Source organism: Alosa sapidissima, chromosome 1 (assembly GCF_018492685.1).
Source record: "Alosa sapidissima isolate fAloSap1 chromosome 1, fAloSap1.pri, whole genome shotgun sequence".
NCBI lineage: Eukaryota > Metazoa > Chordata > Actinopteri > Clupeiformes > Clupeidae > Alosa > Alosa sapidissima.
Window position 1 is genome coordinate 34,030,308 of NC_055957.1, and position 17,209 is coordinate 34,047,516.

At 45.2% G+C, this 17,209-nt stretch overlaps 1 protein-coding gene across 3 annotated transcripts in view; it reads right to left on the reverse strand.

The window, feature by feature from the left end:
• rgs12b (regulator of G protein signaling 12b) overlaps positions 1-17,209 on the reverse strand; it is a 64,727-nt gene that overhangs the window by 21,388 nt on the left and 26,130 nt on the right. For all 3 annotated transcript variants that reach the window (XM_042101370.1, XM_042101361.1, XM_042101374.1), the window contains exon 4: positions 1,335-1,356. In XM_042101370.1, the coding sequence (XP_041957304.1) occupies positions 1,335-1,356 (22 nt within the window). The remainder of the gene's footprint in view (positions 1-1,334; positions 1,357-17,209) is intronic.

Below are 17,209 nucleotides of genomic sequence, written 5' to 3' on the forward strand. Positions count from 1 at the left end.
TGACATCCCTTTCTTACCTAGCTTGCCTTAATCCTGTCTGACACCCTCAAACATATTTTACAATAAAATAATTTATACTATTCCTATTGCTGAATTGGGTACAATGGGAGATGTAAGCAAGTGGCTGAGATTTGGTCCTTGTAGCCCATGTAAAGCACCACCAATGCAGAATCACTAGGCTTGAAGATTTCAATGACTTGAAGATTTCAATGCAGATACAGCCAAAGATAGCTGTGACCTTCCGCCTTTCATGAGCTGTGTGGTGCTTCAGTAAAGGGGGAGGCATTCACATGAATGGTGAGAGGACACATAATGAAGTGCCCAGACAGATGTTATCTCTGAGCTTACGTAATCACTATAAAAAGACACTCATACGCTACACTCCGCTGCTCTGGTCATGATACAAACATGCTGTGGGTTGATCCCATCCTGTGCTGTGGATGAAGCAATCAATAAACAGTCATGCAATAGGGACTTGCATGGGAGTACACACACACACACACACACACACACACACACACACACACACACACACACACACACACACACACACACACACACACAGACAGACAGAGACAGAGAGAGAGAGAGAGAGAGATAGAGAGAGACATGCACATTGTACAATCCAGGAACTGTTTTTTGACAGGCCAAAGTAAGCCAATACTATCATGTGTTATCTGACACGAAGATAGAAGTAGAGAGAGAGAGAGAGACAAGTACGGGATCCTCTCCGAACCATCTGCTATATGCCAATTTACTCAGTTATCTGCCTGCCCCAACACTGGGCTTCTAAGCAATGTTGTTTTGGAGAAGACATTGGCTACCTTCTGATGTAGTTAGATAAGAGAGAGAGAAGATGCACAGAATCAGTCTACCAAATAAGGACAACAAGTGGGGTGAGTAAGTAGGAGACAGTCAGGAAGACATAGAAGTGCATATAGTATTTTTCAAACCATGTTAAAAAAGGAGGGTGAATGGGTTAGCTTGGAGGAATCACATAAACTGCCACACATTTGAGAGACGGAGGTATGAAAACACACAATTTGCCTGAGGTGAGATTACTTAAGGCTCAGCCATTTAAAAACTGTGCCCTTTCAAAAAGAATGTTAAAGCCATTCCATGATTCATGGTGGGGGAGACAAACAAACAAACAAACAGGCAAACACACAAACAGACAAACACACAAACAGACAAACACACAAACAGATACACAATGCAGAAGAAAACAAGAGTGAGGAGACACAGGAGTTGTGAAGTGGAGAGAGGAGAGAGAGGACTGCAGTGAGGGGTCAGGAGGGGAGAGTAAGGGGAGAGAGGAGAGGTATGGTACTCACCGCCATCGGAGACCGCTGCAGACTGCAAGAGAACACAGAGAGACATGGGTGAGCTGAGACCGTCTCCTCATGGCAACATATCCCAGAGTCAAGAGTACGCGAGACAGACAGAGAGAGAGAGAGAGAGAGAGAGAGAGAGAGAGAGAGAGAGAGAGAGAGAGAGAGAGAGAGAGAGAGAGAGAGAGAGAGAGCTAGCAAGCCTGCACTCTATGGAGGGTTGGCCCTTTGACACACACACACCAACACACACACACACACGTCCTCACTCACTCACTCACTCACTCAAGTCTCAAACGTGTATACCCACACCCACACCAGTTCCTCCTGTTTCGCCGGTAACACCCTAATGTTCCACGCTGCTTAATGACATGTGTCTGGGGGTGTGTGGCTATGGAGCACTGCCCTCACTAAGCCACCTCCTCCTCTTGAGAGATGTCTCTAGCACTTTTTTACCCACGGTGGTATGGGATGGGACCTCTCCCCACACTGACCGACACAGAGAAACCAACCCAGAGAAACACACACACCAACACAGAGAGACACACACAGAGAAACACACACTAACCCAGAGAAACACACACAGAGAAACACACACACTAACCCAGAGAAACAGACACAGAGAAACACACACACCAACACAGAGAAACACACACTAACCCAGAGAAACACACACTAACCCAGAGAAACACACACACCAACACAGAAAAACACACACCAACACAGAAAAACACACACCAACACAGAGAAACACACACACCAACACAGAGAAATACACACACTAACACAGAGAAACGCACACACTAACCCAGAGAAACACACACACTAACACAGAGAAACACACACACTAACCCTGAGAAACACACAAACCAACACAGAAAAACACACCGAATGAAACACTTTTAGGATTTAAAAAATCTGGTCTTGAGCCTATCCAGGTAACATTTTTTTTTTCAAATGGGAAAAAACCAAGAAGTGAAAATCCCCAGTCTTAAGCCAACAATAGTGTCCCTCATGCATACGAATGCTCCTGCAGAGGAGGGTGCTTGAGTCATGAGGCTGTGATAGGTGCAGGCCCGCTACGTGGGAGGCCAATCAGCTGTGGGTTTAAGTGAGAACCGCGACTTGTTCCTCATGGGACACAGCAGGCATGACTCACTTCCTGTGAATGCCAGGGAGAGGTTCCACACCGATCAGATGGTGGAACACAGCAGGCGCGCTCACAGTAACAAAACCGCACCGAGACACAACCTGCCGTCAGCGCTGAGTGTAAACAGTCTAATGGAAAGACAGACAAAGATACTCTTCTGTAAATAACGCTGAAACACAACCATACACAAACACTTATACAAACACACAGACACACACACACACACACACACACACAAACACACACAGAGTATCACACCATACCAGTCTGAACAGTATGTGCCCAGACACGTTGTGGTTTATTGTGTATCACTTTTCAATTACAGCAATACACACATCATTTCTCTTCTGTGTAGGCGTGGAACTGATATCGCTAAATATTTACATTTCCAGTATTGCAAAACAAAGAAGTGAAAAGAAGGGTGGCAGAGAGCCAGTGACGGGAGACCAACACCATTTACATGTCTCCTGAGAGGTCATGACCCAGTCAGGAACAAACAAAAGGTTTGTGAGGTACAAATAATCAGTACCTGTTCAGCTGCCAAAACAAAAGTCTTGAGACCAAAGTTAGAGTACAAGCATATCTTGGAAAGTGGCAGCGAGCAACAGAATGGCTGTGACCACATCAAGGCTGCTGTCACATTCTTGCGGTGGGCAGAAATACGGCAGGGCCCAGCCAGGAGATTATAGATATCACAGCCTCTCCCTATTTACTTTGAAAGACGCTCAATTCACATAGCCCACAACCCATCATGGCAAAGTAAAGGAAAATAATAAAAAAGCCACCCCACCCCATTTATTGGGATAATTTGTCCAGGCCGCAGGGCAACAGGGGAAAAAGGAAGAGGCATTAAATAAATTGTTGAAAAAAAAATGAGTATGACCATATAACTTTCCACGTATTGATCATAGAAGTTGAATATGGGCATGGAATATGGATCTCATTATACTTAAAAAAATAAGATCCATTTTTGGTTTTTATTTCTTGAATGCAAGAACGCAAAAACCCCACTAACTTCCATCTAGTCGCGTCTAAGTATTAGCACTGAACTGCACTGGCTCTATATCTCAGAAATAAGTTACTCATGAATGTGTCCTAAAGTGTCTGTCTGGCAATGACCCAACAGTTCTTATCCTGGAATCAGCACCAAGCAAGACAAATAAGAAAGGCAGGAAAAAACCACCAGGTAACCACTTTGCAGTGAAGATGTCATAACCTTACGTATCATACAACAGCTAGGGCTGGCCAAACTATTTCTACATTTCTGATTGGAAAAGAGGCACTCGAGTAGGGATGTCCCGGAGTGGGGACATCCCGGAACATCCCCTCTCGAACTCCTGACCTCTAGTAGTCAAGGACGTGTTGCTTTACCTCTAAATATCAACGTTGATGAAAGCAAGTAATGCAATGTCATACATGGACCTCTGGGACCTAGCCTTGGCATGGCGTGTTGATCACATACAGTTCAGACAGGCAACATGGAGTAGACCAGGGCTTTTCAACCAGTGGTCCACAGCACACTGCACTGCACACAATGATGTTAAATTGACTTGGTGGATGGTGGTCTTTGTTAAAAGAGGAATCAGTTGAAACCCTCTGGAGTAGACCACCTAAGACCACTCAGACAGGATCCACACTCATCAACACTCAGTAATGAACGTGCCTGCCATTGACCTGAACCTAAAGCCAGGCCCAGGGGCAACTGGGAGGCAAGAGAATGTCCCCGGGTAAATGGGGTGTGCTTGGTTAAAGTGTGAGGTTTCACCTACAGTGCAGCCTTTTAGAAAAACGCTAACACTTAATGCATCCAATTGATGTATCAGTGTGTTAGAAGCACTATCAATCCAACTACATCAATTTGCTTGATTACATTAGGCCTACAGTATCTGCTTTGGTGCCAATTTGTGACAACAAAAAAGATTATTGTAACCACAATCATTACTGTGCTCCAACTGCCATTAGTGGAGCACAGCAAGCGTAGGAAGTGGGTGTGAAATTGTCTACAAGTTTGGAAAGTGCTTAATCCAGCTACCCTACTATTGGTGCACACCTTATAACTTGTAAGTCTCACAGCTCTCCTCTTTGTCTGAGTCTCCCACGCTTCCGCCACCCTCAGCCCCCTTTTCTCTTCTTTCTTCACCTCTCCTTTCCCCCTCCCCTCTCTCTTTCTCTCTCTCTCGTTTTCTCAGGAGACAGCCAGAGCTGATGACTTCCAGACTGCACGAGGCGTGGCAGCCGTCGTCTGTTGATCCAGCTCGCAGTATGCTGAGGCATATGTTTCCTGCCTAGTGCTCTTCAACCCCCTACCCATACCTCCTCCTCCTCTTCCTCATCCCTCTCTCTCTCTCATTCCTGTGGATCCTGCTATTCTCTTGGCAGAAACGACTCACCACATGTAATAAAATGTCAGTGGGTTTTTCCAAGCCTTTAACTCCTCCCATCCCAACCCCCACCCCATCTCTCTCTCTCTCTCTCTCTCTCTTTCTCTGAAAGGGGGTTCACTGCAGTCCTCCAGACAGTCAGCCTTGGCCTTTTGGAGACCAGGGGACCATAATGGGGGTCTGGCTGCAAACCTCTAGTACCAAACACAACAAAGAGAAACCAGAGCATCAACTGGCCCTTCACATGCCAGCAGACAAACTGCAGCTCAGCAAAAACCAGAGAGCATCTCTAAGATGCGGTTAGATGAGTTTATTTCTCTCCTCCTCATCTTCTCCTCACATACCCCCCAAAAATGTCAGATCATCTCCAATATCCATCCATCATAACAGTCCAGTTAGATTCAGAGGGGGGACGGGAGGCACTTTGGGGATCACATTTTTGGATAGCAAAGCTGTATATTCAGATACCAGACGACTCCAAAACACAGGCATTGATTTATGGAAGAGCCTATAAGAAAACAGAATGGTTTTCAAAATCATAGTACAGTTTGTGTTGGTTTTAGTGAGTCTCTAGCTTTCATTGTGTATGACGATCACTGGAATGAAATGAAAAGACTAGCTGAGGCCACTTGGTTTATTTCATTTTCCAGTGTGGGGACAGATGGGTGGCAGATGAAACAAAAGAGCAAACACGCATACTCTCTCTTACACAGACAAACACACACACACACACACACACACACACACACACACACACACACAGTGTGTGGTAGTTCGATACGTGGGAATACTAGAATTCACATTTCCAGATGAGCAGCAGATTCTCAGGTTCACTCACAAATGCTGATGGCACACACACACACACACACACACACACACACACACACACACACACACAGACACACACACAGACACACACACAGACACACACACACACAAAGACAACCCTGTTTAGACTTGTTTGGAGTATTTATGACTGTATGACTTGTGCTCAGCAAGTGCAACGTGTATTGATTCATGATGGTGAGAGCCCAATGTCTACCTATGGTCAAAGAAGAGAGAGAGAAAGAGAGGGAGAGAGAAAAGAGAGAGACATAGAGAGAGAGAGAGAGAGAGATAAAGAGAGAGAGAGAGGAAAAAATACACAATATACTACAGAGGCAGAGAATACACACACCCTGCTCCAGGGCTGGTATGAGAACAAACACACACATACAAAATGTAACAAAAGGTAAGAAACACACGCGCGCACACACACGCACGCACGCACGCACGCACGCACGCACCAAAATATGTGTTCAATGTATGATGATGTTTCCTAACTTGTGTAGTCAGGCAGGGAGCAGAAGGAAGTTTGTGCAGAAACATAGCAAGCCTGGCTGGAAAGCCCTGTGTTGACTTTTGAATTTTTGAAAATGCATAGTGGCTGGCATTGAGAGCCACACTCCGTCCACTGTGAGCAAAGGCAGCAGCTTCGTGGACCTATCCAATACTTCCATGTTTGCTTTGGCTAACCTTGCATAGCAAACATACCTCTACGCACGCATGCATGCACACACACACACACACACACACACACACACTGACAAGCATAAACACAAGGAAGTAGGAGATAATGATATGATTTGATCAAATACCTTCCAAGTTAGCGCACACACGCACACACACACACACACACACACACACACACACACACACACACACAGACTGACACACATCTCTAAACATAGGCTAGGGCAGATGTTGCTACAAAGGGAAAAAAAAACTACAGGTGTGGCTATCCAGAGTAGCTCGCAACGCTGAACCATAAAACTCTAAAAAGCCCAAATAAACCGTTGTAGGTTTGCAGTCTGGGAAGCCAGACATGAGTCCAGCCTAGAGAAGCCCCCCCCCCCCCCCCCCCCCCCCGCTCCCCCATCTCACCTATTTAGCTTAGAAACACAGAACGAGGCAGGAGAAACGGAACTCTTAACAAATGCAAAGGAGGAACAAATGCGACAAGCTGAATCGGGCTGTCCAACTCACCGTGTTGAAGTACCAGACTTTCTTGAAGGAGAGCCTCTTCTTGAGACTCATGGCTGAGCCCCGAGAGGAGGCGTGAGGAAGAGTGCGAGGATGAGGATGAGGAGGAGACCGAGCTTACATGCCTGAGCTGTGTGCGGCGGCGAGGCTGAGCGAGGACTGAACGCTGGGACCGGCGCCGCAGCAGAAGCCATGCCTCCCCAGAGCCCAGAGCAACCACTCACTCAAGAGTCAGTCCAGCCGCGGCATGAGCAGACACGCTCACAACACACACACACACACACACACACACACACACACACACACACACACACACATGCGGGTGCACGCACGCTTGATCTGCTCACTCGCTGATTCACTGACGAAGAAGTTCCATTCCAACTCCAACACTGTTTCTATGGCAACTAGGCCCCACAGCAGGAACCTAACCCCCTTTCCCCCCTCTCTTCTCAGTCCCAGTCCTTTGCTATAACCATGGAAGTACGGAACCCCCCGAGTAATGGTAGGATTCTCTCTCTCTCTCTCTTCCCCCTCCTCTCTTCCTTTCCTCCAACCCTCTCTCCTTTAGATTCAGGCAGCCTGTCTCCCAGTGGCTGGTCCAAGTGCTCAAGGCTCGTTTGGCTGCTTCCTCAATTCCAGGAGTGCAAATGCAAAACCCTGAGGCAGCACTCTCCTGTTACTCCAGAGTAGTAATTGTAGTGGTTGGGGAGAAACAGCTCAGCTATTCTGACCCGTCCACCTGGACAGCCCAGTCCAGTCCAGCCCAGCCCAGCCCTGAAACACTGAAATAACTTCTTTGTTTTTTTTCTCTCTTTCTGATCCTCCACAACCCCAAAGCCAGCTCCCTCCTGAGAGCACTGAGAAGTAAAGCAACAGGGCTGATAGTGGGCCAGATTGTCCCCTGCGCGCGCTCAAAGCCCCAGATGCCTGCTCCTGGAAGCCCGTGGCCAGAACTGCCTCGCTGGGACGTGTGAGGGAGAGGGAGAAGGAGAGGGAATTTTTGCTGAAAGGATCATTATTGAAGCAGGAAGCTGGGGGACTGGGAGTGATGCAATGGGGAGAGGGAGTGTGTGTGTGTGTGTGTGTGTGTGTGTGTGTGTGTGTGTGTGTGTGTGTGTGTGTGTGTGTGTGTGTGAGAGAGAGAGAGAGAGAGAGAGAGAGAGAGAGAGAGAGAGAGAGTTTCTGTGAGAGTGTCAGTTAGCAAAGCAGTTGGGAACTAATGAAAATCAGGTCTGCAGAGGGTCAGAAACACTTGAAAAAAAAAAAAAAAGAATGGTTGAGTTCCTCCCATAAAGGCATCATTTAGTTCTGGCCATATGTTCCAGCAGGCAAACGTGCCTGTGTGGTGCTGGGCAATTTCCTGCTTCTGAGAATGGCAAAGCCTCCTCAAAAACAATATTTTCAAAACATGCATTCCGTTAACTAAACTCACCTTAATGCCTGCACTGCCGCCTGTAATAGGGCTTCAGAGAGAGACCCTTTTGATCTACTTTTTTCTCCTCTCATGCAAAAGAAGAGAGAGTGAGTGAGAGAGAGTGAGTGAGAGAGAGAGAAAGAGAGAGAGAGAGAGAGAGACAGAGAGAGAGAGAGAGAGAGAGAGAAAGAGAAAGAGACCCCTTTGATCTACCATCTTTTGCTCTCATGCAAAAGAAAGGAGAGAGAGTGTGTATTAAACTCTCTAAGGGCAGTCACAATATTTACATGGCTGGAGGTAACATTCTGTCAGCACATGTTCGGTGTTTGACCCAGCACGTTGCCTTCTACAGGCCAAAATATATGCAGGCTCAAGCACTGAAACCTGGAGAAATAAGAAATAACCAGATTTGCCAACTCAAAGCATCACAGCATATTCAAAGCTCAAGCTCAAAGCATATTGACCTCTCTTTTTTTTCTTATAACTGCCCAATTTCGAGTAAGATTTTTTTTTGGCCACATTTGGGCCAAATGGTTTCCATCTGCAAGACACAATATTAATCCTTAGTTTGTGGTTTCATGTCACAGTTTGATATCTTAGTGGGATTTTCCTCATGGTCAATATTTTTCCTGTTGATGTGAGAAGGCCAAGTGAAAAGAATGGCCTGATTAATTCTCTCTTTTTTTGAGGAGGGGCTGTGCAACGATTTTTTTGTTTTCTTTTGGTCCATACAGACACTGTTATAACACCTCCACAATCAAAGTGTTGACTTGAAGACAGCAGGAAAAAGAAAAATGCCTTCACAGCTATTACCGTTCTTATCCCATTATTTGCCAGCAGATAATGAGATCTTTATGGAGAGAGGCGAAGGCAAACTAGTACAGGAGAGTCACGCGGACCCGACTCTCAGGAGCCTGCAGGCCTCCCTGTCCACTGCAGAGAACTTAATGTGATTTTACTTACACCCTGCAGATTTTGGAATTTTTATGTTGTTTTTTTATATTTCTATGTGTTTTTTTTTATGCTTTTATGCTTTCGAATAATTTTCTTTTTGCAATTTTAAACCCTGTGCAGATTTGACTTTTGATGTTGCTTTTTATGTTTTTATTTATTTTTATTCTATTTATGCTTTTATGTTTTTGAAATGTTTTGTTTTATGTATTTATTGTCCAATCTGGTGTCAAATGTGATTTGTGTGGCTGAGGTACCCAGATAGCAAGAGACTGGCGGACCACTGTCGGTCCATTGGGGGCATAGCTGGCGGTCCGCTGGCATTTTGCTCATCGGTTCTCTGGCGGTCCGCTGGCGGGTTGCAGACAAATTGCCCAATGTTTTGCCACTATTTGTCTAAAATCTATTTTATTTGTTCAGTTATACTCCATATATCATTTTTATTAACTTTTCTTAATATTCATGACAAGTTAAATTTAAAGAGATGGTGGTCCTACGGCGGACCACAAGTGGCACGCCCCCGGCGGCATGGCACCAGCGGTCCGCTATCTGCCAATCTGATTTTGTTATCTGGGTATGTGTGGATACTGCTGTGCTAGAAATTGCCCCTAAAACACTGTGTTTTGCTCTAAAACACATTGGGCTATATCTTGGCGATCTAAAACGGGTTTGTCCAGTCCACATTGGGGGTGGTTTTGTTATTAAACATCAGGCGCCTGGCACAAAAAGGTGGTCTTATGCAGAGGGTCAAGAGCATGCAGATTAGCTTCGGCATGTTAGCATGCGCCATTTTCAAGTATTGCGCGCATGGATCATTTGGAACCAGCTCCGTGCACGAAAGTCTGTGTTGGGCACGAGCTCTCATGCGCGTACGTACATGTTGGTGGGCGGGTACCTATCCGGCGGCTACAGCCAAACGGGCGACTCCACTCGCGCTGACTATGAATTGGCCGGATTTACTAGCCTAGCCTCCGCCATTCATTTGTATGGAGGCTGGGACTTAATCACACTCTCCAGTTATATATAATACCTCCATGGTCTTATATTTTTTAATCAGTCATAGGTGTGTTTGGGGGGTAACATCCTTTTAAACCAATGAGAGTGACATCTGTCATTACCTAAACAGCAAGCAGCACGACTTCAAACAGCGCATTGGCATTTTGATGGTCACCGGCGCATTTGAAGAAATCTGCTTGCATGCGAGACCGTATGGAACAGGTATTCCACTAAACCATGCTTTACTAACGGTGCTTACAAACAGTTGCGTTCCATTACCGCATGCCAGTCGGTGTTCCCGATAGTCAGGGGTATGCAAACACCTTGAATTAGGCCTATAACCGTAATTTGATAGGCTGGTGCCTTCTGTTGCTCTCCTTTGGTGCAGCAAAGGCAGGGACGGATCATGGCTTGTGCCAAGTGTGCACAGGGGCCCTCAGCCAATGGGGGCCCTCGGATTTAAAAAAAATTGCCATGAATTTAGGCTAGATTATGCCCGGTGCTTCTGTCTGTTAATTTGCGGCACAACTGAATGGTGTTATGGAACCGCGGACCGAAAGAAAAATAAACTAAATATTTTCCTAATCAATAAATACTTCTTAATTCATAAAATATAGAGGCATAACATTAGGTGGAAGTGGTAGGCTATGAGTGCTCATTCAATGTGTATGCGTGTTTGCGAAACTGACCCACTCGTGGGTAGGTGAATGAAGTGGATTCCTGCAATGTTCATGAAAACAGCATAGCGATTGGATAGCCTAATAAATCGCGACTTGTTGTAGGCCTAACAGTAGCTTATATCGTAGCAAATAGCCTATGCCGATGCCGATGACAGATAGGCCTACACTTATTTCACTCGTCTCGCTGGAGTGAGCGCATAATGTGGGCTGTTGCGCAAAGAAATTAATTAGGGAGATGATCTGCATCTCCATTTACCAAACGCTATAGTTTTGCTAACATCTCCACTGTTAACGTGAAATATGTCTCCATGCAAGGTAGTGTCAAGCAGCAGTGAAGTGAAAACCTTATCATGCAGGTAGCCAATGTTCACGTCACCTGAGTCGGACAGAAAACGGGCCCTGCTTGCTCTGTTAAAGTTTGTATGCCCCTTCCAAACTGCGTTAAAAGGGTATATTTAACAGCCAGAATTTCGAAAATTTCCAGGGGGAGACACCCCTGAACCCCCCGTAATATGATCAGCACCACCTCTCACAAAATACTATCAAAGTCCCTGCTACCGGTCCGTCAGATATGACAACTGTGTCCGGTCCGTTTAGTGAAAAATGTAGCTGTAGACTGTTTGGACAGCAAAGGGAGATTACAGCCTAATAATAAAAACAGCTGCTGGAATTAATTTCTGTGTGGGCCTGAGTTATAATATATGACATAATGTACTACATTTTCATTGTGTGCAATTGTGCACCAGCCTGCACAGCGACAGCAAAGAGAGAAGCGCTGGCTGCACGCGCATGCGCAAACGTGCACGCGCGCGTCGCGGTCAGGGGGAGAGGGGCCCATATTTGTTTAATCCGTCCCTGAGCAAAGGTTGTACATTTCGACGGGGGTGATGGGAGCAACGCGACGCAATGGACCCACAATTCAGTTTGGCAACGGATGATGTAAACCCATGTAAAGTGAACGGGATGCGTCTCCAGCACTGCACACAACTGTTTGTAAGCACCGTTAAACCTAGCAGAGTATACACGAATCCGACGAAACTACCGGTAGTAAGCGGGCAACATTACTGAGCTGTTGCTGGGTAGCATTGCGCCAGTGCCTCCTATTGGATTGGTTTACGTCCACTGGGATAACAGCCCGCGATTTACGACTGTCTTCCTACTTCTTTTATAATGTCGAGTGGGAAAACATGTTCCGTTTTCAATTGTTCCAATAGCAGCAATAAAATTACCAGTTGGAAGAAAAAACAATGTGAGATACACAAAATACCCCGGGTCTGCCCCTGTCTGGTAGCCTACCATACGGTCTGCACAGATAGCAGTTAGCTGTACCTTACCCTTTCTTTTTGAAATGTGAAAATTAGATAAACAATGGTCACAAATGGAAAAACATGAATTTGTTTATTTGATATCCATTAATTTATTTATTGTTGCCAAATGGACAGATTTTTATAGTTTCCTCGTTAGCTAGCCTATAGCTAGCGTAGTTATTGTTAACGTTAGCTAGCTACAGTAGTTAAGTAGATATAATATCAACCTAGTCCCAATTATGTCTTTATTTCCCCATTCTCTACTCTAAGCTATTTTCATAAATAATCTGTAAGATCGCTTGTACCTTTATCTGTGACTAGAGGCCACTGTCTAACATCATCAACCCAACAAGCCATACTGCCTGGCTGTAGCTGTCATTGAGGGTGCGTTATCACGGAGGTTTGTTTACATACCAGTAACAGCTCAGTAATGGCGTCGCCACAAGATGGCAGCCTACACAGAACGCTCGTCGGATTCGTGTATAGCCTACACGGATCTGCACTAGTCTATTGAATTCCTTGGCAAAGTGAAACTAACTTCACCGTGGTGTCAATGTCAACGACAAAACAGTTATAGACAGTTAATTACATTCACTATTGACTGACAAAGGGTTCCCATCGAAAACATAGCCTAAAAAAAGCAACACTTACCCCAATAAAGTTCAAATGACTGAATAAAAGCATTTAAAAAGGACATTTAACCTGCAGGAGTTGCTGCTTACATGTGGTGACAGTGCGTCTTCAGCTGTGCTTCATATGCGCCTTTCGCTATAGACCAGGTTTTTCTTGGTCGGTGGCATAATGCTTTTTAGATAGTGTAAGATAACGATTTTTAGATAATGTGCCAGACCACACCAGTTCCAGAATGTAAAAGTCTTGTTGTATATCCTTTCTACCTGTACACTTAACACAGGTGATATCATTAATTATCTGATCTACCTGGCTGCTAATTAGGATGAGCTGGTTTACTAAATGGTTGGATCAAATACTTGGCAGGACTTTTACTTTCTGAACCCGGGATGTCCGCCTCTGGTGGCCTTATGCCATTTCATTTGAAGTCAAGCAGCTCCTGAATTCAAGCCCAAACCTGGCCAGTCAGTTGCTGGCTGCTCCAGATCTGGACTTTAATTCACTAGCTGCCTGGTCTTGGCTTAAAATGAAACAGCACAAGGCCACAATGCGGTTTGCAGGAATCCATAGTTCTTATGTGGAGAGGAGGTCTTCCAGGTTCAGAAGATAATGTAAGCAATATAAGGGTTTGGCAACCCCACAATCCTCACAAATGTCTTCTCTCTGATGGTCTATCTCAAGGATGCAATCTCATCCGTTCTGTAGCTGACTTTACTTTGCGTTTGTCCTCGTTGCGGATAAATAACAGTAGCAGCAATTGATTGTCTGAAACTGCTGTTTCACTTGGCCAAAAATGACCCAATAATCTCTTATGGCATCTACCCTCTATTTTGATTATCTGATCACCACAACGGAGTCTGCCGCTTTGTTCAAAATCCTGTTCAAATCCAGCACAAGAAAAACAGCCTTGATGGCTTGGACCTTCCTTTTCCTCCCTCTAAAACCATTAACATGATACGCTGCAATCACAGTGTAATAAATAAGTTTGGCCTTGACGTCATGTCATAAAGTATGCTGAAGTGTTTATTTGAGCTGACACATTGGTGGTGCATATTTCCACAGCAGCGCCACCGTCAATGAGGGATTTACATTTGTGGCAACTGGCATGATGACTGGAGAGGAGAGGGAAGGAGAGAAGCGATGAGAGGAGTGGAGAGAGGAAAAGAAAAGAGGAGAGGAGAGGGGAGGGGAGGAGAAGAGAAGAGAGGAGAGGAGAAGAGTAGAGGAGAGAAGAGGCATCAAGGGTCTGAGGGCAGAGCACTACAGTCAGCATCTTACTCTGGAGCCCTATAAACATTTGGATGCTTCTAGCAAAGCGCTTTAAAAACATAGTCATACTACACTTAAAGATACATAATTTTGCACATTATACACTACATAGTAGCTGATTCAAATTGTTGATAGCTTTTACTGAATCAACCTTTTGAATCCAACCCCATACGAAGGCATACTTTAGAGATGCCATCTCCTGCCTGGTCAAATGGCTGGATCCCTGTTGGGGAAACCTGCTGGTAACTTTGACAGGCATTACCTTAATGGCAACATCAATCCACTCAACCCGTCAAGCCCCTGACAGGAATGGGTAAAGTGCTAAAAAAAACAGTTTGGTTGTTACCTGCAGCTAAAAAAGTTGTTTCCACCCCATTCCATTTTCTTGGGGTCCCTCAATTGAACGAAAGAAAAATGGTGACCTTATCCTGAGGCCCAGTCTTTCCCTTCAAACCTCAACATTTCATGTTTTTCGTGGCAAATACTGAGCACTCTGTCACAGTGGCATTACAAATGCCCACAGAGTAAGCTTGACAGAAAGACATAGTGTATGTAGATCTGCACGTACTGCTGGGGAAAGAGTGACCTGCCAGGGCATTCTGTTTGATATTTCCTAGCACAAGCCTCTGTCAGAATCAAATAAAAACAAACTAAATGAAATTTCAGAGCAGAGTTAGGTTCAGTCCCTCTCACGACGACATCAGAGTTAACAGAAAATGAAGACACCCTTCTCTAGTTTCTGCCAGGAAGATTAAGTACATGATGGCAACATTTCACTTTCCCTGTCAGTTCATCAGGCTCCTGCTTCCAATGTGTTTTGAGTCAGGGGAGAATGTGTCATACTGTATTACGCAGTGCAAGATAGACCAGATCTCCAGTATCTGTCAACCACATGAATAATAAAAATGAGAAAAGCCCATATTTGTACAATTCAACTGTGAATAATTTTATTGGATTTAGATGCAATAACAATCTTTAAGATGCAAGAACCTCTTGCATAGGGGGACATTTCCAATCAAATTAGTCTTAAAATTGATTGATTGAACATGTGTGTGTGTGTGTGTGTGTGTGTATGTGTGTGTGTGTGTGTGTGTGTGTTCTTGCCCGCTTGTGTGTGTGTGTGTGTGTGTGTGTGTGTGTGTGTGTGTGTGTGTGTGTGTGTGTGTGTGTTCTTGTCCGCTTGTGTGTGTGTGTGTCTGTGTGTGTGTGTGTGTGTGTGTGGTCTTGTGTGCGCAAAAACATATGTGCACACATACATTATGTCCTCAGTCGCCCATAATCAATCCAAATCCAAGAACTTTTGGGACATTCTTCCTCCTAATGCTACACATGTCGACTCTTCCGCACTATCTGCACCTCCCACAGGGACCCGTTCATTTGCTTCACTAAAAAGGAGCATCTGCCCACAGTGTCACCAATCAGAGGACAGCTTTGAAACCTGCCCCAGCACTGCCCTCTACTGGCCCTACTCTGCAACTGCGCCGTGGCCACGGTCCCATCTCTCCCGCTCGCACCCTCTGACCCATCCCACCCCTGAGCTCCCCTCAGAGAGAGGCAGGAGAGACGCATCATCAGAGGCCAGTACCTGGCCGACTGGCCCCCCCGTGGTCACAAGCTCATTAAACCTTCACTGGCTTGTCGCAGATGAGCACTAGGCAAAGGCCATCGCATGCTCAAAGGGATCCGGAACAAACAGGCACACATCTGAGGGAGAGGGTGCTGTGTGTGGACAACGGTGTGAGAGGGCTTCTCTCCAAGCACTGGGGGGGGGGGGGGGGCATTTTGATTTTAAAGTGTAGATTTTGAAGTACTCTAACTCTGAACACTCTGTGTTCAATGAACAAGTCTGACAAGTTTGACAAGTATTGCTTAGGCATAAGCCCACAGCTGTGTGAAGCAAAAGGGTTATCAATCACATATAATTACGATCATGTCAAATCTTCAAAAATTCTCATTTCCCATTTGAATCAAGTGATACAAGTCCCCCACTTACATTGGCAAGTGATACTATTTTTCAGTAACTTAAGACCAATTCATTTCCTCCATCTGGGAATGAATTGATCTATTCAAAAACATCATTAGTGGCCTTTATCACGGACCCCTGTATAGTCAAGTCATGCCTCTAGACCTTTACATGGCAGACTGTTGATTCAATTAAAATAATTTATGAAGCAATACATGAAAGCCTTTAAAAGGACACACGCCAGTTTAAAATATGCTTCAGAACTTAGAGGACTGTGGAAAATCTCCTAGCTAGGTGCTAGAGATTTGAGCAGTAATGGGCAGTATACATTCCATTTTCAAATATATATTACAGTATATATTCCATTTTCAAAACATGCTTTTTTAATTCCTCCTGTGACGACACACAATCACTATAAAACTGTAATACCTGTTTCACAGTAGATTAATAAATGTATTTGTTCCTCAAGACAGCACACATAAAGGAAGCGACAGAGACAGAGAGATCTTGTCAATCTTTGACGCTTGTACAGCACAGGACTCAAAGGTGACTGCATACGGTCAGCAGCAACAGAGAGAACATAACGAGGAGTCAAGCAAGAGCCAAGCCCCGGAATTCCATGGCATGACCACACAAGCACTTCAGAGTGGTGTGAAACACACACATACACACACACACACACACACACACACACACACACACACACACACACCCCTTCGGTATTCAAACCCAACCCCACACTCGCATACTAATAGCACGACGACCCTGTTCACGCATACTAACGACATACACAAACACAAAGACATGAAAGCTCACCCTCTCAAACATACAGACCAAAGCACCACTTCTGTGTTCTGTAGAGGATGACAGTGTCATGTATGAGCCATTTAAAGGTCTAGCCTCAGCGTGTGTTGCCATTCCTTCTCTCTCTCTCTCTCTCTCTCTCTCTCTCTGTGTGTGTGTGTGTGTGTGTGTGTGCAGAAACACTTACTCCGTCAGCGATCACGCTCAAAGTTTGCTCCATGTATGGCCAGCCGTACAACTCTCCACAGCAAAGCTTCAGACCACAGCTCTTCTCTGTGTAAACACATCCATCGGAGTGGGTGCCTGTAAGG